Genomic DNA, 25,821 nt, shown 5'->3' with positions numbered 1-25,821 from the left:
TTTCTAGATTTCCAGGAAGCATTTGATATAGTGGCCCATTTCAGGCTGTTAACGAAGATATGAGCGTATGGAATAACTCCAGAGATATTTCAGTGGCTCGAAGACTTTTTTTTAAATAATAGAACCCAGTATGCTGTCCTCCACGGCGTCCCTCCCGCCGGAGGTTCGTGTCCTCCCTCGGGCATGGCTGTGTGTGTTCTTCTTAACATAAGTTACTTTAAGTAGTGTGTAAGTCTAGGGACCGATGACCTCAGCAGTTTGGTCCCTTAGGAATTCTCATACATTTCAACATTTTCTGAGGGGCGAATGTTCATCAGAGACAAGGGCATCGTCAGGAATGCCCCAGGGAAGACTGATAGGACCGCCGTTGTTCTCTGTATACATAAATGATTTGACGGACGGGGTAGGCAGCAGTCTGTGGTTGTTTGCTGATGATGCTATTGTGTGTGGTAAAGTGTCAAGTTGAGTGACTGTAGGAAGATACAATACGACTTAGACAATATTTTAAATTGGTGTGATGAATGGCAACTAGCTCTGCGGAAAAATATAAGTTAATGACGATGCGTAGGAAGAACAAACCTGTAATGTTCTGTCACAGTATTACTAGTGTTCTTCTTGACACTCGTTTAAATATCTCAGCGTAACGTTACAAAACGATCTACATCTACTTCCACATGGACACTCTGCAAATCACATTTAAGTTCCTGGCAAAGGGTCATCGAACCATCTTCACAATTCTTTATTATTCCAATCTCATATAGCGCGCGGAAAGAATGAACACCAATATCTTTCTGTACGAGCGCTGATTTCCCTTATTTTATCGTGGTGGTCGTTCCTCCCTGTGTAGGTCGGTGTCAACAAAATATTTTCGAATTTGGAGGAGAAAGCTGGTGATTGAAATTTCGTGAGAAGATTCCGTCGCAACGAAAAACGCCTTTCTTTTAATGTTCTCCAGCCAAAATCCTGTATTATTTCTGTGACACTCTCTCCCGTATTTCGCGATAATACAAAACGTGTTGCCCTTCTTTGAACTTTTTCGATGTACTCCGTCAGTCCTATCTGGTAAGGACCCCACACCGCGCAGCAGTATTCTAAAAGAGTACGGACAAGCGTAGTGTAGGTAGTCTCCTTAGTAGATCTGTACATTTTCTAAGTGTCCTGCCAACAAAACGCAGTATTTGATAGCCATCCCCACAACATTTTCTATGTGTTCCTTCGAACTTAAGTTGTTCGTGATTGTAATACCTAGGTATTTAGTTGAATTTACGCCTTTTAGATTAGACTGATTTATCGTGTAACCGAAATTTAACGAGTTCCTTTTAGCACTCATGTGGATGTCCTCACACTTTTCGTTATTTAGGGTCAACTGCCAATTTTATCACCATTCAGACATCTTTTCTAAATCGTTTTGCAATTTGTTTTGATCTTCTGATGACTTTATTAGTCGACAAACGATAGCGTCATGTGCAAACAACCTAAGACAGCTTCTCAGATTGTCTCCCAAATCGTTTGTACAGTTAAGGAACAGCAAAGGGCCTATAACACTACCTTGGGGAACGCCAGGAATCACTTTTGTTTTACTCGATGACTTTCCGTCAATTACTACGAACTGTGACCTCTCTGACAGGAAATCACAAATCCAGTCACATAACTGAGACGATATTCTGTAAGCACGCAATTTCACTACAAGCCATATGAAATGGAACGAGCACCTGAGAACTGTGGTAGAGAAGGCGAAAGATCAACTTCGGTTTATTGGGAGAATTGTAGTTAAGAGTGGTGCACCTGCAAAGAAGACCGCGTATAGGACGCTGGTGCGACCTATTCTTGAGTACTGCTAGAGTGTTTGGGATACATAACAGATCAGAGTAAAGGAAGACGTCAAAGCAATTCAGAGGCGAGCTGCTAGATTTGTTACTGGTAGGTTCGAACAACACGAAAGTGCTACGGAGATGCTTCGGGAATTCAAATGGGAATTCTTGGAGGGAAGGCGACGTTCTTTTCGAGAAACACTGTTGAGAAAATTTAGAGAAACCGGCATTTGAAGCTGACTGCCGAACTATTCTACTGCCGCCAATATACATTGCGCCAAAGGACCACGAAGATAGAGTCTGAGAAATGAGGGGCTCATACGGAGGCATACACACAGTCGTTTTTCGCTCGCTCAATTTGCGAGTGGAACAGGAAAGGAAATCAGTAATAGTTGCAGAGGATACCCTCCGTCACACACCGTACGATGACTTGTGGAGTATGGATGTAGATGTAGATGTATTTAAACCAAAACCTGATTTGCATCCTCATTATGGCACTACTAGTGCCTCTCTTATGCGACTGGCGTGAAACTGGAGTATACATCATCTTTTAGATGCAGAAACACTCCGACCAACTTTGTTTACGTCGCACAACCCCATCGTGGTGTTGCGACGTTTTTCCGTAGTGTATTTGTTAACCATTGTTTACGTTCTAGGTTACAAAAGTTTCTGAGTGTGGCCACCATCTGTATCCACGACAGCCTGGAGCTGCCTGAAACATCTCAGGTGACACGTTGGCTACCTTCCTCGCTATGCTCATGTTTAACTCCACCGTATGTTGGCGTCCTGTCGATAAAGCCTGTTCTTCAGGTAACCCCAAAGCCACAAATTACTCGGCTTCAAATCGGGTGATCGCACCCAGGAGCAATTCCGAATTCGCCAGTTACGTGATTCGAAGTTCCCAATTATGATCTTCAACTCCGGTATGGCCTCTCCGAATTCCGGTAATGCCTCGATACTCGTGAAGGTGAGAGACACTATTGCTGTTGTTTTGATAAAATAGCTTTACTAGTAAAGTCCCGCTCACCTGGTCCAGATCCGTGTTGACTGTCTGCAACTGTAATGCACACATGCTTTTGTTCCAACCCTTCGTCGTCGTACCAGTGACGGCATATATCGACAAACCATGATGATATCGCCACTAGCAACGCAAATCCTGCAATCACAGTGTGACAATCATTCCTACAAAGTTGGGTACCCATATGGTAAATACTTTTCCATTTACACTGGCTCAAATAGGGAAAGTTTAATTAAAATTAGCCCATGCACTAAATTACCGCAGTACAGTGCCAGAACAAGCCGCCAGAGATGCCAAAACAAAATGTGCAGTTTATACAGTGCTGGCCTTCAGGCCCAGTTCTTGCTGATTTTGCCGCGCTGGATTAGCCGAGCGGTCTCAGGCGCTGCAGTCATGGACTGTGCGGCTGGTCCCGGCGGAGGTTCGAGTCCTCCCTCGGGCACGGCTGTGTGTGTTTGTCCTTAGGATAATTTAGGTTAAGTAGTGTGTAAGCTTAGGGACTGATGACCTTAGCAGTTAAGTCCCATAAGATTTCACACACATTTGATTTTTCTAGCTGATTTTCTTTATGTGGCCGTTAGGCTGTGGCCTAAGGCATGTTGCCGTGCTTAACGCTGCTTTTCCTAATGCTGGAGACATCCTACAGTATTAGGAGACGAAACACGGAACATGTCTTAGACCACAACTAATGCCTACATAATTAAAGCCATCAAGAACGGTGCAGCACTTCTACATTGTGTCAGTGGGTTGTGGCATTTTCTTTTAGCTCCCCTTCCAGTGTGTCACGGCACTGTGGCGCAGTGATTTCAATGTGCACCAGGACTGCAGAAATGTTTGGGCAAACAAACGAACAAAATAATTACGTAACATTTTTGAGGTGGTAATTAAAAACCTCTAACCGTTACTCTTCTTTCTGTCCCTCTTGGGAAATTTTTTCTGCCAGGTAGACAGTTGTCCAATTCAGTAATCGTTCCTTTATTCATTTCTTACTTTGCAGAACGTAAACTAACAAAGAAATGGTAGTCAGTGAGATGCACATTGCCTGGGTATACACTGGTCTAGAACATTATGACCACCGACCTACTCTCGATATAAACTCGTCCAGGCTTTAGCAGCGTCACCTGGCGAGGAATAACTGCTAGTCAGACATGAGCACGGTGCATGTAGCATCAGTGAGCATGCTATCCGTGTGTAGAATGACGAAGGCGCGGGATCTGTCTGAATCTGACTGAGCCCCGAGGCTCGGGACCAGCATTTCGGAAACTGCACGACTTATCGAGTATCTTCAACACGTGACGAAACCAAGGAGAAACCACGTCCAGGAGTAGTGGAGCTGAGCGGCCACCTCTCCTTACATATGTCGGACGTCGTAGGATCGGCAGGTTGGTAAAGCAAGACAGGCGGCGACTGTGGCGTAATTAACATCATACTTGAATGCTGGGAAGAGTACAAGTGTGTCTAAACACAGAGCGCACCGAACACTCCTAACGATGGGCCTTCGCAGCCGATGACCCATGCACGTGCCAATGTTAACACCACGACATGGGCATCTACGACTGAAATGGGCGCGTGAGTATCGGTACGGGACGTTGCCGCAGTGGCAGGGTTGCATGGTCTGATACCTTCGTCATGCCGAGGGGAGGACGCGAATTGGTTGTCGGGGGAACAACTCCTTGACAACTTTATGGCGATACGGAGACAAGCTGGTGGCGGCTCCATTACGTTGTGGGGAACATTCGCGTGGGCATCCATGAGTCTTATGAAGATCGTGCAAGGCACTGTGACGGACAAGGAGTATGAAACTGGTTGCAGACCACGTACATCCTTTCAGGACGGCCATTTTCCCCGACGGCAGTGTCATTTTCAACTAAATAACTCGCCATGTCACAAGGCCAGGAGTGTGATAGAATGGTTCGAGGAACAAAGCGACGAGTCAAAAGTGATATGCGGGCATCCCAACTCGCCAGATCTGAAACTCATCGAACACATCTGGGATGAGATTAAATGTAACGTCAGAGCTCATCATCCCCCTTCTCGGAATTAATGGGTATTAGGTGACTTTTGCGTTCAGATGTGCTGCCAGCTCCCTCCAGTAACCTATTAAGGCCTAATTGCTTCCATACGACGGCGCATCGGCGCTGTTATCCGCGTCATAGGAGGAGTTACAGGCTATTAGGCAGACTGTCATATTGTTCTGGCCGATCAATGTAGTTGACGTTTTCTGGTGTCTATATTGACTGACGATTGCGTACTTTTGTCAGTCGTAGAGCATATTCTGAGCTAATTAGGTATCGCGAACAGAATCACTTTCTCCATGCTAATCAGCATGGTGTTCGGAAATATTGTCGTACGAAACCCAAATCACTCGATTCTCATATGAGATTCTGAGAGCCGTTGACCAATACAGATAGATGCAATGTTTCTTGACTTACGAAAAGTATTCGGCTCAGTACCACACCAACACTTATCAAAGAAAGTGGCATCGTATGGGCTATCAAACAAAATCTGGTAGAGGGTTGAGGATCTCTTGGTAGGAAGGACGCAGCATTATTATCTTAGGACCTTCCCCAAGGAAGTGTTTTGTGATCATTGCTGTTTATGCTGTATATTAATGACCTGGAAGAATTGTCGACTTAACAAAATGAAAAAAAAAACATAGTATCCTAGGATTACAATATGAATGAGTTGTATCTGGAATACAGATACCTGGGTGTAACAATTTGTTGGGATATCAAATGGATGAATTACTGACTTTCAGCTGTAGGTAAAGCGGGATGTAGACTTCAAAAAATGGTTCAAATGGCTCTGAGCACTATGGGACTTAACATCTGAGGTCATCAGTCCCCTAGAACTTAAAACTACTTAAACCTAACTAACCTAAGGACATCACACACATCCATGCCCGAGGCAGGATTCGAACCTGTGACCGTAGCGGTCGCGCGGTTCCAGACTGAAGCGCCTACAACCGCTCGGCCACACCGGCCGGCGATGTAGACTTCGATCCATTGTTAGGATTCTGGGAAGATGCTATCAGTCTACCAAAGAGATCGTTTATGAAACCGTCTCGGTGCGGCCCGTTCTAGAACAGTGCTCAGGTGCTCGATACGAGAAACAGGTGTACTGCACTTACGAGAGGGCCGGCCGGAGTGGCCGAGCGGTTAAAGGCGTTACAGTCTGGAACCGCACGACCGCTACGGTCGCAGGTTCGAATCCTGCCTCGGGCATGGATGTGTGTGATGTCCTTAGGTTGGTTAGGTTTAAGTAGTTCTAAGTTCTAAGGGACTGATGACCACAGCAGTTAAGTCCCGTAGTGCTCAGAGCCATTTTTGAACTTATGAGAGGAATGGCGCCGCAAATGGTCACAGGTTTGTTCGACTCACAGGAAATCGTTGCGGGAATGTTGTAAGGTCTGAATTGTCAGACCTCGAAGACAGATGCTAATTATCTTGCGAAAGGCTAGTTACAAAATTTTAAGAACCAATATTTAGTGAAGAATCTAAAGATGTTCTTCCTACCTCTGCTTGTTGCTCCCGTATGGGCCGTGAAGGCAGAATTACACTAATTACAGCACGCACAAAAGCATTTCAGCGTTCTTCCCGCACCTCATACGCGAATGGAACGGGAAGGAACCCTGTCAAGTGATATAATAGGAAATACTCTTTGCCGTACACTTTACAGAGTGTAGGCGTACGTGTAGAAGTGAGTCAACGACTCACCTAATCATTTTCGTCAGGTGTTGAGAATAATGTGATGGCTGTCTGGATCCAACTGTGCTCTGACATACCCTTGGAGCCAGCACATGTAACGTTTCACCATTGTCTCTGTCGCGTATCAGAATTCACTAACTTTCAGGAACTGTCTTCAGAGTTTTCTTCAGTTTTAACTGTCGACTTGTTTTTTGTTTTTCTTTGTCACTGCCTCAACTGTTTATACTTAGTCTAGCTACTTATCTTCTCAGCAAACCGAGTATCTCGGATGGAAGCTGCAGTGTGTCTTCTGGCAAAGCGATTGCATCTTCCAGTACGAAGACTGACGCAACTTCTCGAGGAGGGAACTTCCGGCTCATTTTACTGATCGCGAAGTGGTTCAGCCTTTGTTACGTCTGGAATTAGATGTGAGGGAAATTTACTTGTGAAATTGGGGAGACACATGTAGTGTGCAGTTCTGCGCTTGCTGGTGTGCATTGAGATGTGTCACGGACGCAAATACCCCATGCGGCGGCACCGTTCTCTAGTGCCGGACGGAAAAGCTCTGTGTGCTGGGTAACGCCTAGGTGCGGCTGCAGAAATGAACTCGGATAGGAAATGAGGCAGAGCGCTTTGAACCGGCCAAGCGCTTCGCCCCTCATTGCTCCGTCGGGTCGCATCACACCAGCCGAGAGTTCTGCGTGATGCCGAGGAACGATGCCTCCTCGGCCAAAATGTCGGGAATTAATCACAGCGGTGTCATCCATGTACAGCGTAAGCTACGCCCTGTCACTGCGACATCGACGGCATTCGGAATGTAAAGCATCAAGACACTATAATGACCCTTCGGTACACTGACATACACGCGTCACTCTCTTAGCCCATCGCCCTGTACCCTAACGTAGAACATAAGACATGCTGAGTGATACACGCAGCTATGTAAAAAGTTTGTAACGGAGGCGGTGCGCCGCGCGTGATTAGCCGAGCGGTCTAGGGCGCTGCAGTCCTGGACTGTGCAGCCGGTCCCGGCGGAGGTTCGAGTCCTCCCTCGGGCATGGGTGTGTGTGTTTGTCCTTAGGATAATTTAGGTTAATTAGTGTGTAAGCTTAGGGACTGATTACTTTAGCAGTTAAGTCCCATAAGATTTCACACACATTTGAACATTTTTTGGAGGCGGTATAAGACAGTGTCGAGCATGACGGAAATATCCATGACGATTGTGCTGACGAATTCATGCTGTTTTATTGCGTCGAATATCTCATCCACATTTAGGTGGAATAAAAGGAGAAAGACGATATCGGTTTAACTTCCAGTCGATGACGAGGTGACTAGATACGGAAAACAAGTTTAGAATGTGCAAAAGGGCGCCGGAAAACTGGAGACAGCTATCAATGGATCCATTCACTAAGAAATTAGGAAAGCAACAACGAAAAAATTATGAACTCACAATGGTTTCACGTGGCATCCAAAGGGTAAAAGACATATTTTGTGGATAAAAATCCGTTGATTGTACTTCGGTTTCTTAGTTTATTTCCGATGCGTATTTTGATGCAAAGGTCATCACGATTTCCAAGATTCACTAGAGGTTTTTCGTCACGACCCGATAAAGGAAATTCTGACGAGGAAGCCTCCGCTCCGAAATAGATATCAGAAATAAAAACTTTAACACCGAAATACAGACAATGACGCAAAGGGATTAAACCCTGCTCCTCTCGAACGCTAGTAAAATACCGTAACCAGTGGACTACTTTATAATGAATGATCTTTATCTTTACAAAGCTTTTATCTTTACTAACAGTTGAGTGGGGTGGCTCGATACAGCTGTCATAAATTTGAAGAACTGAATGTTTGCCATCAGCTGCATAAATTTATTCTGTATTTTACACCGGCTTCGGCCGTAGCGACCATCTTCACAGGAAGACTATCGACAAAAATAAACTAACAACGTATCTAAAGAATAAATTATGTATTGCATTGTATATATATTTAGCTTCCTCATGTATGCATAAGTTCTTTGATTTATCATCAGATGCCAGTCCTCGTCTTAACAGTTTACTGTTCGTATTGTTTAATCGTAATGAAGTCAATTTTCTTGTGGTATCAAAATCATCACCTGTTAGATGTGATTCAGTAAAGATTTTGTGACTCCTGTTCAAAATGTTCAAATGTGTGTGAATTCCTAAGGGACCAAATGCTGAGGTCATCGGTCCCTACACTTACACTCTACTTAAACTAACATATGTTAAGGATAACACACGCAGACCCAGGCCCGAGGGACGAATCGAACCTCTGGCGGCAGGGACAGCTCAATCCGTAACATGGCACCTCTAACCGCGCGGCGACAGCAGAAAACCATGGTTTTTTTGTGGGGTTCAATTTTTTGTCACCAAAAGTAGATTAGTTATTCAAGCTGTTAACCTGTGATACACAAGTGCTTCCCGATTTGTTAAGGGTCAAGACTGCAATAATTTAATAAAATTACACTAGTCTGAGACCCGTAACGCAGAAACTATTCAAAGAAGAATTCTCAAATAAAATTCAGAATGAAGACAATATTGTATAGTTTTAGGTAGCATTCGTAGGGGCCGGCCGCGGTGGTCTAGCGGTTCTAGGCGCTCAGTCCGGAACCGCGCGACTGCTACGGTCGCAGGTTCGAATCCTGCCTCGGGCATGGATGGGTGTGATGTCCTTAGGTTAGTTAGGTTTAAGTAGTTCTAAGTTCTAGGGGACTGATGACCACAGATGTTAAGTCCCATAGTGCTCAGAGCCATTTGAACCATTTTGCGCAGTGGTTAGACACTGGACTCGCATTCGGAAGGACGACGGTTCAATCCCGCGTCCGGCCATCCTGATTTAGGTTTTCCGTGATTTCCCTAAATCACTCCAGGCAAATGCCGGGATGGTTCCTCTGAAAGGGCACGGCCGACTTCCTTCCCCATCCTTCCCTATTCCGATGAGACCGATGACCACGCTGTCTGGTCTCCTTCCCCAAACCAACCAACCAACCATTCGTAGGGTGTTTTTACACCTTAAATTTAATGTAGTTTTCATTATGTTTCATATTTTTTCTGAAAAAACTTTAAATGGAATAAAAATGTGTGCCACTGTGTTCATTATTTGGTTTGAAAACAATGTTAGTAAACTTTTTATAATATCTTCAACGGAGAAATATTAAAAAATAAAAAAACAAAGACCAGCAGCGCCCATGAATCATGATAGAGCCGTTGTCGAACGGCTGCTGTCTATGCTTCACGACAGCGTCAGCTTAATTATTTATTATTTAATTATGTTTTCCATGATTCAGACAAAGGACTCCATATAACTGAAATCAATGCGCAATAAAAAAATGGTTCTATCCTTTGTAAGTCTAATCTTCGAGAAAATTGTGTTTAGTTTAACACATGTATAAAAGGTTTTTAAAAATTGTATTGATTATTGTTATGTTATTGTTACATACTTCTTACAACAACAGAGATTCAGCTTCAGAATTAATCGTAGTTCACTGAAATCTGATATGAGATTCTTGAATTACACTGCAGCCAAATTGTCGCGTTCGGAAAATAACACAAACTTCACCGAATTATAACTCGAAAAACATTGAAGGGATAACTTTATGGAAGTTGTTTTCTGCCACCGTAATTTGCACATGTATAAATTATTAATAATTTAAGAAAAGGCGAGGTCAGTTTTCTCATACTTCGTCCGATGAAAATGGAAAGCCCATGCATGGGTAGTTCCTGCTGCAACGCCTACTCGGTATCGTCCATGCTTCGTAAAATTGCTCGTCGGTGTTGTAATCATTCGCCTCGCAGCGCTTTAGGGTCCTTAATGCAGCTTTTATTTGTGTAGGCTAGCGATGACTCGAAGCGTTGGGAGAACATTTCCTGACACGAATACTCCATAGATTCATCTGCTCTTTACTTAAATAACGGTGTGTAGAATTTTATTGTTTCGTTCTGAGTGTGGAGATGAAATGTAACAACTTCCACGTGTAGTATTCAATGATGAGGCTAATTTAAGTAGAGAAGCAAACCGCTACAGCGTAAATAATATGGGGAACACAGAAACCACGTACAATAGTCGAGCAGAGACACACTCCCAACCTTCACGCGTTTTGCACCTTCACTTCCCAAACCTGTTTAAAAAAAAAGTTCCATTGCTTCTTGTGGAAGAGAGAATTACAGGAATCACATACCTGGATATGTTGGAGCTCTGACTTTCACAAACGCAAGAACAATTCGAAACTTTAATTTTTCAACAGGACGTAGAACAACTGCTTTGTCGCTCACCATGTAAGAGCAATTTATTAACCCTGTCTCATCTAATGAAGAGCTGCAGTCGCATGAAGTTGGTATGACATTTAAATCGTAAGACGAAGTCAGATAGCAAATGGCAGTCCATGAGTGGACAGAGTTCATTTTCTGGCTAACAGGCCAAGCGTGTCACGCGGTTGCTAATCTTAGTCGACAGCCAGCATGGCAAAGAGAGTAATTCGTGCTGATGAAGGGGATGGTTTACAGACACTTGTTGCTAGCGTTTTCAACTGTGATACCGAAGTAAGAGATTCATCTTTCAGTGATTCATTTTGACCCCCATCACTGTGTATCACAAGATCTTCAAGACCAACGTTGCACATCAACTGCTATGGAGTGCACAGTTACCTGGGTACTCTGTTTGCAGGCGACCATCGGCGAGTACCTCCCCCACTAGACTTCACGCAAAAACATGAGCTCATTTCCCGATACACATAATCCCAGCTGAGAAGAAAAGTGTCACAAAAAGGTGTGTTATGTGCTACTCAAGAAGAAAAAGAAATGAAAGCGCATGGCAGTGGAAAAGTATGATGTTGCTCTACATTTAGTTAACTGGTTGAGGCCTGCCATACTAGCTGATATGTAAAATAGCCACACTAGCTGATGTGTAATAGACCTGATTTCTCAGCACCCAGTGGGGTATTTACATATGAGCTGATTGTATTAATATTGAGCTGCTTCGACATTAGATTGGTGGTTAGAGGGACCCTGTGTTTGGGAAGCGAGAACGCTACCGCGAGACCACGAGCGGCGAGCTGTACACGCTCGTGAAATTGTCGTACGGGAAAATCCCCACTTCATCGCTACGTTGTAGATGCTGTGTCCCATCGCTCGTGCTCCGAGTGTAACACCACGTTCCAGCTCACTTAAATCTTGATAACCTGCCATTGTAGCAGCAGTAACCGATTTAACAACTCCACCAGACACTTTTTGTCGTATATAGGCGTTGCCGACCGCAGCGCCGTATGCCTTTACCAGTTTCTTTGGCACTTCAATGTATGAACTAACAATATCTTTCCTGTATTTATTGTTGCGTATTTGAAAATTATTTCGACGACAGGCGTACAGAATGACACGGTTGTCGCCTGCCGTGTCAGGGTATCAGGCGATCGGAGATTCTCAGTTATGACTTGAAGGTGCTGTCCATTTACAGCAGCCGTTGTGGATTACCTGCACGAACTAGCCGGAAGTAATTAGAAGCAGCCAGCCGCGGATGTACGAGAGCGCGAGCACAGACGAACACACGTCTCTGGAGGACTGCACTGCCCGACCGTAACAGTGAAGCAACCAGAAGAGGAAGAGGAGGAGGAGGAGGAGGAGGAGGAGGACGAAACGAAATGAAACTTCACGGGTTCTGCAAGTATGTAATGTTATTGCAGTGGTTACAAAATTCGAGTAAAATTACCTAGAACTCAGCAGTGTGGACGCACTCATCACTATGACGTTAGCCGGCCGCGGTGGCCGTGCGATTCTAGGCGCTCCAGTCCGGAGCCGCGCTGCTGCTACGTTCGCAGGTTCGAATCCTGCCTCGGGCATGGGTGTGTGTGATGTCCTTAGGTTAGTTAGGTTTAAGTAGTTCTAAGTTCTAGGGGACTGATGACCACAGCAGTTGAGTCCCATAGAGCTCAGAGCCATTTGAACCATTTTTGAACTATGACGTTACGCCACCGCTGGGCTGAATGCATGCACTGATTAGTTTGGGAATTGTTCCCTAAGACCATTGTGTCATCTCCTGAGGCAAGCTGACCCACAGCTATTGTAAGTAGCCCTTGATGTCCTGGATGTAATTGATTTCCTAGCTTGTCCCACACGCGTTCTGTCGGGGGAGCAGATCTGGGGACCTTGCTGGCCCGGGAGTACCTCATCAGCACGCAGACTGTTCTTGGAGACATGTGTCATGCGTGGATGAGCACTGTCCCGTTGATAATCACGAGTAGCACAGTGATACCGTCGCATGAGTACGCAGGCTGCCAGTGATGTACTGCTATGCCATCAGACTTCTCTCAACCACTGCCAGCCGCGACCTGTTGACTGTCCACACCATGACCAGCATCGCTGTGCCTCTCCATAACATAGGAAGAATGGGAGCCCTCCCCAGGTCGCCGATGTACTCACCGACGATGGTCATCCGAGATGGTGCAGAAAGGTTATTCATCGCTAACACAATGCGCCACCATTCAATAGCAGCCCATGCTTCCCGGTACCACTCCAGATGTAGCTGTTTGTGCTGTAGTGTTAATGGCAATTTACGCATGTGAGGTAATTCCTTAGTCCGACTGCTACTAGTGTCCAACCAAAGGCGCGGGATGACACCGTATGTTGCAAGGAGTCCATTAATGGTTCTCAGGTAGTAGGCCCAGATGTGAAGAGCTTTTTTTGAGTCAACAGGCTTTTTATTGGTTTGGTGCGGCCCGCCACGAATCCCACTATTATGCAAATCTTTTCATCTCAGAGCAGCACTTACAACTTACGTCCTCAATTATTTGCTGAATGTGTCCCAATCTCTGTCTTCCTCTACAGTATCAACCCTCTAAAGCTCTCTCTAGTACAATGGAAATTATTCCGTCATGTGTTAACAGATATCCAATCATCCCGTCCCTTCTTCTTGTCAGTGTTACCCATTACCGATTCTGCGAAGTATTTCCTTATTCTTTACTTTATCAGCCCACCTAATTTTCAACATTCTTCTGTACCACCACACCTCAAATGGCTTCTATGCTCTCCTGTTCCAGTTTCCCCACAGTCCATGTCTCACTGCCATATAATGCTGTGCTCCACACATATATTCTCAGAAATTTCTTCGTCAAATTAAGACCTATATTTGATACTAGTAGACATCTCTTGGCAAGGATTGCCCTTTCTGCCAGTGGTAATCTATTTTTAAGACCTAATTGCTCCGTCCATCAAGGTTTATTTTGTGCCTAGGTAGCAGAACTCCTTAAATTCATGTACTTCGTGACCACCAATTATGATGTTAAGTTTCTCACTGTTCTGATCTCTGCTACTTCTCATTACTTTCGTCTTTCTGTACTCAGACTGTTCATTCCGTTCAGCAGTTCTTGTAATTATTCTTCGCTTTTACTCAGGATAGCAACGTCATCAGCGAATCGTATCACTGATATTCCTTCTCCTTGAATTTCAGTCCCACTCATGAACCTTTCTTTAATTTACATCACTGCTTCTTCGATGTACGGATTGAACAGTAGAGGCGAAAAACTACATCCGTGTCTGAAACCCTTCTTAATCCGTGCACTTCATTCTTGGTCGTCCAATCTTATTACTCGCTCTTGGCTCTTGTACATACTGTATATTACCCATCTTTTCTAATAGCTTACCCCTATTTTTCTCAGAATTTCGAACATCTTGCACCATTTAATCTTGTCGAATGCTTTTTGCGGGTCGACAAATCCTATGAACGTATCTCGATTTTTCTTCAGTCTTGCTTCCATTATCAACCGCAACGTCAGAACTGCCTCACTGGTGCCTTTATCTTTTCCAAAGCCAAACGGATCGTTATATAACAGATCCTCAATTTCTTTCCCATTCTTCTGTATATATTCTGAGACTTGTGTACATGAGCTGTTAAGGTGATTTTGCGATAATTCTCGCACTCGTTGGCTCTTGCAATCTTGGGAATTGTGTGGATGATGTTTTTCCGAGAGTCTGATGGTATAGCGTCAGTCTCATACGCTCTACACACCAGTGTAGATAACTGATTGTTGCCACTTCACTTAACGATTTTAGAAATTCCGATGGAATGTTATCTATCCGTTCTGCCTTATTTGATTTTAAGTCTTATAAACCTCTTCCAAATTCTGATTCTAATACTAGATCCCCTAACTCTTCCCTATCAACTCCTGTTCCCTCTTCTGTCACTGCATCAGGCAAATCTTCCCCCTCATTGAGGCCTTCACTGTATTCTTTCCACCTATCCGCTTTCTCCTCTGCATTTAACAGTGAAATTCCCATTGCACTCTTAACATTACCACCCTTGCATTTAATATCACTCAAGGTCGTTTTGACTTTTTTATATGCGCGTAAGTCCTTCCGCCAATCACTTCTTTCTCAATTTCTTCACATTTTTCATCAGCTTCTCTACACTTCCGATTTATTTCATCCCTAAGCGACTTTTATTTCTGTATTCCTGAATTTCCCTGAACATTTTTTACTTCTTTATTTCGTCTATCAACTGAAGTATTTCTTCTGTTAACCCGAGGTTTCTTCGCAGTTACCTTCCTTGTACCCACGTTTTCCTCTCCAACTTATGTGATTGCCCTTTTTAGAGACGTCCAGTCCTCTTCAACTGAACTGCCTACTAAGCTGTTCATTATTGCAATATCTAAAGCCTCAGAGAACTTCAAGCTTACCACTTCATTCCTTAGTACTTCTGTATCCCACTTCTTTGCCCATTCATTCTTCGTGACTAGTCTTTTAAAATTCAGAATACACTTCATCGCTACTAAATTGTGATCTGTGTCCATATCTGCCCCTGACTACGCCTTACAATCCAATCTCTGATTTCGGAATCTCTGTCTGACCATGACGTAATCTAACTGAAATCTTCCTGAATCTCCCGCCTTTTCCAAGTATCACTCCTCCTCTAGCGATTCTTGAACAGAATACTTGCTATTACCATCTGAAATTTATTGCAGAGTTCAATTAGTCTCTCTCTTCTCCCATTTCTATTACCAAGCCCATATTCTCCGATTCTTCTGCTCCTTTCCCTACAGCCACATTCAAATCCCCCATAACTATTAGATTTTCATCTCCATTTACGTACTGAATTACCCCTTCAATATCCTCATACACTTTCCCTGTCTCTTCATCTTCTGCCTGCGACATCGACATGTATAGCTGAACTATCACTGTCGATGTTGGTTTGCTGTCGATTCTGATGAGAATAACCCTATCACTATTCATAACGAATCCTTCTCCTGTTATACAATTTCCAGCTGGTGTCGATATTATCCCATACTCATCTGATGAGAAATCTTCATCTTCTTTCTCATACTTAGTGCACGATACGTTGATCCTCGCTTGCGGCGGACAGACTTGGTCGACCGGAAACCTACCGACGAGTAAGCTTTCCCTCAGGTTCCGATGCAGTCCAACATCGGACCACTGTCGCACCACAATACCCCACAAACCTAGGTATTGTAAGACTCGATCAGCCTACAAAGCAATGAAGCACTATGAGTCCCCTTTCAAACTCTGTCAGTTGATGATAACGCTGCCTCAAACGAGTATGCGGCATCTCCGTGTACTTAACAGTGATCACTCAACATCTGACCCTGTTCGGGCACCTTATATACCTACTCTACCAGGTCTGGTGACGACACTAGTTGAGTGGCTGTTCTACGTGTCACAGAGAACTGATACTGTAATCATTTACATACCCACCAATGATGCGTACATGTACGAAGTTACATCGGCGTCCGACCTTATCTTCTGAATGTTTTACTCTTTTTGTCTGGTATTGTGTTCTGTATCCACACACTACTGTTATTAATGTCACCTGCTCTCTGAAGGCAGTCACGCTAAAAAGATGGCATCATCTGTTGATTCGGTGTAAAGTCGCCGGTTCTTCTTCGGGGGAATCGCAAATATGGAGATCAATATTGATAATTAAGCAGAATTTGTGACGGGTACATCCCCTGCATAGATTCAACTTATAGTGGTGTAATACAGAGAATACACGATGATGTTACAGCTTCCCTGAGAACTGATCACGGTAGAGGGAAATTCAATATTGAGAGAATAATCAGGCATCGGAATTCCACATTACCGAAACAGTTCTCAACGGCAATGTAGGTAGTTTTCAGACCCTTTATCTGGGAGAAAAAAGGCATACACCTAAGTGGATAATATGCGTCCTAATCTCGTTCTGCTAATGACTGTGAACTGATTGCCACTAGCGCAGATAAACGTCAACAACTGATGAATAGAACAGAGTAGAACTGCTGTCTCGCGGCGGTTACGTTCAATAAAAAGTTCTCGAGCTTTCAGTCGCGTCAAGTGGCTAAAATGCCGCGCGCTTTAAACCGAGTCCCCTTTGGCCATTGTCACTGCACCTGACAATGGTGAAGGGGTACTCGGTGGAAAGTTCGTGGCATTTAAGCTACTTGACGCATCTGTAAGCCCGAGAACTTTTTACTTATAAAGCAAGTTTGAAAGTAGACTTGAAAACACAATAAGACTAGAGTGAAGTATAATCTAAATATCGAAACTAATATAGAACAAATTAAGCCATATAGCTCATAGTTAATGGGTTTTTGTGCCTAGAGCTGTTGAAGACCACGACTGTATGGACAAGAAAAGAAATAAACAGAAGAATGAAACTTACGCGGCATGCTCTGCGCAAAGTGAGCACAGTTTTCGGAACTAAGCTACCAATGTCGCTGAAACGGGATGTGTATTTCTGTCTAGGTGGTGGTGGTATTACCACTTTGACTTGTGGTACTGAGATACGGTATATCAAACACTGTGGATTATCCAAAAACACCCGCCTCTCAACCACCTCTCCCCCCCCCCCCTCTCTCTCTCTCTCTCTCTCTCTCTCTCTCTCTCTCTCTCTCTTTCCCTCTCACTCATACACACACCACACACACACACATACAAATCAAATAAATTTTTCCCTCAGCAGAACCTCTGAAGAAAGTCGCACCAAACATGTACAACTAGCGTCACACTGGACAGGAGAAAAACCATGAACAAATGAGCGGCCGCAATAACATAGCGTCTCTCGAAGTGTATGACAACGTAAGTGTCGTCCCAAATCTAGTTCCTATGTAAAAAAATGTGTGACAACATGTCAAACTGATGTCAAAGAAAGTGCGAAAAATAAGATATATAATTACAAGAGAAGAGAAAACACAAGCCAGAGTTGTAGAAATCACGTTTTTATCTAAGAAAAGATGTGACGACAGACGAAAGTGACGCGTGAAAACGTGGAACTAGTGCATGTAATTAGGACAGAAAAAGGAAAAAAACACATCAAAGCTACGCAGACGAATGGAAAACTTAAGTACAGGATATGCAACAGTAGCACTTTCGAAAAAGTATTTCAAAATTAATGTTTCTCTAAGCAATTTATTTCGACTACTTTGCAAATCGCATGCTATCGAACCATAAAAAGACATAAAAACAAGTCGACTTGTACAATTCCACTTTCGCAGTTAGTGTACTTCCAGGTGAGCAGTCATAAGAAAATAAAAAATACACGTGTAGACCTAAAATAAGAAACAGCGATAAACATTTATATTTTTACAGTAATAAATCGAGATACATGCAAGATCACGAATACGTATCAAAACGTGTTTGTGTAAATAGAAAAAGAAACGCATCGTGATTTGCAGAAGGCGGAGTTTAAAAACCCATATTTCATGGGTTATATTGTCTTCTTCGTCTGCCTGTACCTGACACACTGTGAGCACTTTGCACTGTTTCATCATTGTATTACTCACATGCAGACTCTTTTTGAGTAGTGATATTAATTTATTATACGATATGGTATCTGCTTAATATTTAAACCGAAGCATTTTGTGATCGTGTTCACGAAGCAGGGAAGTGTTATAATAAATGATTCGCATAAACCTAGCGCCTGTCAGTGTTACACATTAACAGAGAGAGTCGCAAAGCCTAAGACGGCTATAATGTAAGCGCATCAATCATAGATTTACTGTAATATATTTTCTTGTGAGGAGCATTGAGCTTCATTTTCATTTCCAACTTTAATTACGAAACAAAATTATTCACTGTACGGCACTATGATAACACAATGTTACAAAAAATGTCTGTAAATTCAAACTGATTTCATAGATGTATAGCTACCTGAAAATAATGTGTCAATTCGAAACCTGTCATTATCATCGACAATAAAGTTATTTAAACATTGCATGTTTTCAGTGGCTGGTATTTGAATTCTATATCTCGTATCTTTTTATGTAGTTGAGATGATTGTCAACGTGTCATTTATTGGGAAAATAGCCTCAATTGTGCAACAACTCTTAGAAAGAGACTACATTTCTATGAAATTATTAATAGATGAAGAAGACTGTAGTACTGGCTGTAACAGCAACCAACTTGAATACATTATCAGTTAACACCAAAGGTTCGGATGAAAAAAATGCAACTTGTCATGAGCTGTGTAAGAATAAAAATTAATCGCAGAAATGTCTTCGTTGATGAGCGCTACGGCTAACTGTTAATGCCAATAAAGTTACTGAGGACGAAGCGGAGGACTGGTGACAGGTACACCAAAAAAAAAGACAGAAATGTTTTGCAAAACGTTACAGTTGAGCAAGGCGGCGGCGAACAAAATACAGAGGGACGGACGCGATACTTACGTGGGTGACTATGCTAACGGATTGAATTCTTGCGCTACAGTGAATAAACTGAAGAAATACTAACTCTACGGAAATTTTGAAGGTTTGAGAAACAGGACTGAAGATCTAGTTTAGTGTGTAAAGCCTCAGAGAAATTATTCTGTCTAGAATCCAGACTAAACGAGCAATCTAACTTGAGAATCATGTGTGAAAAGATATTTGTGATAACCATCGCAAAATGGTGAGGCATCAGAACACATATAACCAGTGACTGATACAGACAAATATGCGTTCGCTTGCGTTGTGCCACGTATAAGGTGAAATATACGCTAGCAAGTAGTACTGCCGAGCAAAAGTTGAATTGCTGATGGACGTTTGGAGCTCTGCTTGTAAGAACGCTTGAGCGTACACTTTTGATATCTCTGGAATGATTCCTCTCTGCCATAATTTTAACTCGTTACTTTTTTAATCTTTGATTAAATTTGTGTAAAGTTACCTACAGCGCGCTAGGTACTCAATACTTCCGTCTGTTCCACTATTCTCAGATTTGTTTCTGTTCCAGTCTTTCTATTGGTTCTGAAAGACTAACAAGTATTTATTTACGATATTTCCACGACTTACTGCAATATATCACAATACCACATACCTACAGCGAAGCGTGATCACGCAGAATGGACAGAAATCAAAGGGTATACACGGAAATGTCGAGTGTTGGATTTATAGCAAACTACAAAGTATAGTCCACTTTTGCCAGAAGTGCGGCATTAAACTGTCAGCAAAATCATGTGCTGTGCATTGAATCACCATCTGTTCGATTTACAACAAACAACAAAATTTGGTGGTAGATTACCAAAATCACTGACATCGAACTAGCCACAGTTATTTACTACACAGTAAAAATCCATGTATTTGGTATATAACGACGAATGTGGCAAAAATCCGATAATTACGCTGCAGTCAAAGTGACGTCATAAGTGATCATAGCAAAACGATGAGAAGCGCGCATCTCAAAACCGCTACAGCTGTCAACCGCAGCACAGGTAGGTTGGTGCTGAACTGCTGTAACAGCCAGTTTTATCCAAAGCATCCATATACAATGTACGATTAAACTGTCCCTGTCTATGGGTTATATTTAACACGCAATGCCTTCAAAAACCACGTGCGAGATTCTCTTATTCTCTCACTAACTACGTGCAAACTATTCGAGTTATTCAAGAACAAAGTGACCTTCAAACAAGCTTTTCTTCATGAATAACTCGAAAACCATGGCCTCCAGCACTAACATATCCCTGTACAAAATATAACTAAGTTAAATTTCTTAAAAAACCGGTCTTGCTTATTTTTCTGTAGGGCTAATAGCTTGCGGCTGGTGAGCGAGAGAATATGAAAATCTTACAGGTGCTTTTTTAAGGCGCTGCAGGTTGCTTAAAGCCATAGGTAGGTACAGCTGAATCACCTTGTATGTTCCGAAAGTCGCCACGGTACAGTGCATATTGGAGCGCACATCGTTTTATTGTTATCGATTTTATTTCTTGTTCCATATGTGCACTGAACGAGGGAGGAATGACTACCTTTGTTCTCACGATCCCTGAGCAAGATATACGATGGTTGACAGCGTGATGGTAGCACAGTCGTCTGTAAATACAGGGTCTCTAAATGTTTGCCCAACAGGGTTTAGAGAAGACTACGTTGTATTTCTTCCAAGTATTCTCATCTCAGTTTCCCGGGAATTTCTGCTAAACTTATATGAGCTGTATCATCCTGTAACGATCACATCAGCACGTCTTTGAATTCGTTCCAAGTTTTTTGTTGTTCCTACTTGCTAAGGGCTCCAACGACTGGAACAATCTTCTGCAACCGGACGTACTAGCGTGTTATATGTGTTTTCCTTTACAAGAAATGTAACAATGTTTAGGACAGCTTACTAAATGGAGAGCATCGATACCACCTCTGGTTCTGAAGTGTTTGATAACGTTTCAGTTTTGTTAGGTACAATATATGTCTTTCGTTGAAGTGCATGATACATTGGAGCATATACAACAACAATAATTTTATTTACTGTTTATGGTTAATGATAACATCCCTGCCAGTCATAACACGTAAAAATAATATTCCACAAATTTGGTCATCCTATTAATGTCACGTCAAAATGGAGATGTATAAGAGAGGAGATAATTTTGTAGATAAATACACGACAAAAACACTGAAACTTTCCATCATTTAATTTGTTTAGGTAATGTCATCAAATCTTGCGCTGTCATGAGATTTTATTTAAATCGTTCAACACCACAATTTATTAGGCATTAGTTAAATACGTAACTTTTCGTTATGAAAATGTAGTTGACTTCTCTAAAAATATGTTTATTTGAAGTAAAATCAAATAAATGAAATATGCTAACGAAAATTCGTACCCTTTCCGGAATTTCCGAACATAAAATTGTAAAACGTGCTTAAAACAACTCTTGTCACTGTTTTAGCCATTTGATTTTTCTACACAACAAAACATATATAGCAATTAAATTGATATTTGTGAAGAAACTGGATGTAACAAAAATATTCTAAACGACACGGTATCTCTAAGGTTCTGGTACTTACCCATAATTTATAAATTCTTGTAAAAAGTGTGCCATATTACAGCTTTTAGTTCACATTAGATAGAGGGACTTCCCTAATTCTTTGCATAGCCGTTAGTTCTTTGCGCTGGCGTTTGGTGAATAAATGTAAAACTTTTTATGAATGTGGCCTCCTATTATGTTGAAAAATGTGACTTTGCTTGAATTTTAACTTACTTTTGTGCGGATATGCTACCGAAGTCGGCCAAGGCGCGTACAAAAATAAAGGTCAATTAAGAACCAACTAAATGTTTCATTCGTATTAATTTCAAGCCATCCATCGGTAAACAACGCGGCGTTTATTTGCGGAGAACATCACTGAAAGATGAATACGAAATTTAATTCGAGATTAATTTTTAAACGACCATTTTACCCGTGAAAATAAAATACGCCATAACAGCTTTGAGGCTAAAAGGTGTTATGAACTATTAATGTTTACTTCAACATTTAAATTCAAAAGCGAATTATCTTGCAAACTTATTTTTAAATATTAAGACGGTAGTGTGTTATTGGGCAGGGGGTGCTTTCAAGATGCACAGCATTTTGCAGAACTCTTCCAGCAAATCTAACTCTTCCATTTGCCTTTCCTAACGTTGATTCTTTACGTGATCGTCCTATTTCATACGGATTTACTAAATACTCGCAAGATGTAACCTGCTCAATACGCTCACCATTAATCTTGTAATCGAATACTATCTGGTCCTTTCCATTCCTTATAGGCATTATCTTACATTTATCGACATTTAAGGAAAGCAGCCATTCATTGAACCAAGTGGAAATTTTGTGCACGCCTTTCTGCAGCTCCTGACGATCGTCCAGTGATGATACTTCCCTGTACACAACAGTATCGTCAGCGAACAGTCTTACAGTGCTGCTGATCCTGTCTAATAAGTCGTTTACGTATGTTTAGAATAGCGGAAGCCCTATTATGGACACACCCGATATTGATTTCTTTCGTGTGGAACATTTGCCGTCTAGTATACCGTACCGATTTCTGTTAATCAAATATTTCTCGAGCCAATGAAAGATCTGCTATGATACTCCGTGCGGTTGTATCTTGATTACTGGTCGCGATATGGCACAGGACTGAATGCCTTACGGAAATCTACGAAGACGAAGTCTACGAGTTTACTCACATCTATTGTTTGCAAAATGTCGTGTATAAATGAAGCAAGCTGTGTTTCGTACTGCGCGCTTCGACAATGTGGCAGTCCAGCCAGTCACACGGTTAGAACTACTTGTTACCCGCATTTTTTGAAGTTCGAGATCTCTTTGTTGTCCTTCCCTTTGTCTGTCGGTCTATCCGACCCTTAAGAACTATTTTTCTCACTTGAAATTTATGCCGCGTACTGAGGTCTACGATTTCTTGTCGGTGTACAAAATTTAAGCTTATGAAACTAAAACATACGGCCATTTACACTGACGAGCCAAAACTTTATGACCACTGCTTAGTAACTTGTTGGTCCATCTTTGGAACGCAATACGTCACAGATTCTGCGTATCATGGATTCGATAGTTTAATGGTATGTTTGTGGAGGTATGACGCACCAGATGTCCACGGACATCTCATGTAATTTCCTTAAACAGCGGGCCGCTGATTTGTGTACGTGGTGATGGCGCCTAATAGCGAACCTAATGCGTTCCATTGGATCCACATCAAGCGAATTTGGTGGCCAAGACATCAACGCGAGTAAAATGTCGTGATCCTTTAATCACTGTAGCACGCTTCAGGCGCTGAGACACGGATAATTATGCTGCTGGAAGATGACATCTTCGGCAGAGAAGACATCAAGCGTGGAGGGGTGCAGATAGTCCACCGCTGTCAGCGTCTCTTCGATTACTACCACGGGTCCCATGCGAGCGCAGCAGAATGCCTCCCACAGCACAACACTGCTCCCACCAGCCTGCGTCCTTAGCGCGATGCGCATTTCGAACCGCCGTTCGCGTGGATGACGCCTTTTGTGGAAACGACCGTGTACCTGGTGTAATAAGCTCACGGCCCAATCTCGACGATCCCTTGTCCGCTTCAATCGTAACTGACGACGTCGTTGGGCCAACATGCGAACACGTTGCGGTTGTCTGCTGCGGAGCACCATGTTCAACAATGAACCGTGTGCTTCGAAGCACTAGTGCGTGCACCAGCATTGGCAGAGATGCCACACATCCCCACCCAACCTGCTTTACAGAGCATGCAAGCCTCCTAATCCCACCTTCTGTGAAGAGTCGTGGGCGTCCGACCACTTATTTTCCAGTGTTAGTTTCACTGTCGTCCTACCACTTTCCATAGATGCTCACTACAGTAGCACGTGAACATTCGACCAGCGACGCCGTTTTAGAGATACTCCTTCACAGGCTCTGGGTGATAATAATAATATCACCTTTGTCAAAGTCGCTTACGTCAGTAAATTTCCCCATCTGGGACCCTGTCGTCGCAAAAATGGTTTCCCGTCCGTCTTCGATCCACTTACATACTTTCTTTGCCGTGCCACGTTCCCGCAAAGCCACCAGGCGACATCCAACCTCGCGGTGGGAAATGGTCGTAATGTTTTGGCTTGTCAGCGTACGCCACGTATCTTATACTAGCAAACTCACTCCTCAAATACTTGTTTTGCAAATCAAACTGCCTTTTCCTGCAGCTATTTATTTTATTTAATCCATACGCGTTTCGCCTTCTACTGTAATTCCTAAGTAATTACGTTTTTTACCAAAAATCGCCAAGTGAACTGTTTGATAATATATAACTATCAAAACTGTATCATTACAGATCCCACTGATGATGCCTTAAAACAGCAGAAGGCGAAACGCATATGGATTAAATAAAATAAATAGCAGCAAGAAAAGGCAGTTTGATTTGCAAAACAAGTATTATATTCTTGCTGCGGTGGATGGCCACACAAACAGACGTGTCACTCATCAAAATTTACAGGATACTGCCTATTGACCTAGGAACACGAAATTTGGCAAAAGGTAAGGATTCACAGTGTAAACAAAGGAAAGAAACCGAAATTTGTAATTGCATCACGCGAAAAAAAATATTTTTTTGTCATTTGTTTTTCGACTATCTGTCCCTCCGTTTGTTAAAACGCTTTTTTCTCAGTAACAGGCGTACAACTTGCCACTATCGATATCGATAACAGGCAAAAATCGTCGAGATTCGCGATTCCCGGGATGCATGAAAGATGTGTATACATAGGCACGTTTGTACCGAAACCGCGGAGCCCGAGTCCTACTCGCACTTATCCGGAATTTTTTATGCAGACGACGACTTTGACCGCCTGCCCGTAAACCTCGCCGGGGCCTCGACTCACCAGAGAGGAGCAGCGCGACCAGCAGCAGTCGCAGCAGCAGCAGCAGCGGCCGCGGCGGCGGCGAGGGCGCCGGGCGGCCCGTGGCGGTGTCGGCGGCTGCAGGGCCCGCGTCCATGTCTGCGGCCGCACTGCGCGCCGCCACGCTTTATGCCGGAGCGCGGCACCCGCTCGTGACGTCACGGGGTCGCGCGGGGGCAGCGGCGAGCGTTGCTGGCTGCTCGGCGGCCGCGCCGCCCGCCACAGCTGGCGAGGCACGCAGTCTGCGACCACCACAGCAGGTTCCATCGTGGCTCACGACTAACTCCCTCACATAAATTAAAAAAAAAAAAAAAACGCTTAAGTGTAGGCCAAACGCGCATAATTGTAAGCCTTTTATTATGCACTAGCTTTTCGCCCAGGGTTCCGTCCGCGTACGCATGTCACATATACGAGAGGCATTCCATAAGCCAGGCTCGTCCAGACTGTGCCCCTGGGGCGCTAGCGCCCGCGATCGCCCGCGGCCAGCGCCCCGGGCCAATTCGTTTGTTGCAGTGGCCGAGCCGTGTCGCTTAGCTGGCCGTGCGGACCGCCCGCCGAGCCTCGCCATGCCGCTGTACGCGCGCTTCGTACGTAATTGACTTCTTTCACAATGTTGACTGTAAGAATTAAAGAGATTTATAACCTTAATTCTATTTTTTTAATAAGTATTCAAATTTTGTCGGTTAAAATTATTACGTGCAAAACAGCAAACTAAGGATCCGATTTCTAAA

General features: G+C 43.2%; 1 protein-coding gene across 1 annotated transcript in view; it reads right to left on the bottom strand.

The window, feature by feature from the left end:
• Window positions 1-25,357, bottom strand: part of LOC124594352 (limbic system-associated membrane protein-like) — a 237,642-nt gene extending 212,285 nt beyond the window's left edge. Inside the window, exons 1-2 of the mRNA XM_047132719.1 lie at window positions 25,237-25,357; window positions 25,073-25,189 (exon numbers count right to left, since the gene is read on the bottom strand). Coding sequence (XP_046988675.1) covers window positions 25,073-25,189; window positions 25,237-25,357 — 238 coding nt within the window. The remainder of the gene's footprint in view (window positions 1-25,072; window positions 25,190-25,236) is intronic.
• Between the last annotated feature and the right edge of the window lie 464 nt (window positions 25,358-25,821).

This window comes from Schistocerca americana, chromosome 2 (assembly GCF_021461395.2).
Source record: "Schistocerca americana isolate TAMUIC-IGC-003095 chromosome 2, iqSchAmer2.1, whole genome shotgun sequence".
Taxonomy (NCBI): Eukaryota; Metazoa; Arthropoda; class Insecta; order Orthoptera; family Acrididae; genus Schistocerca; species Schistocerca americana.
Note: the sequence above shows the minus strand (reverse complement) of the source record. Positions and strands in the feature narration are given on the sequence as shown.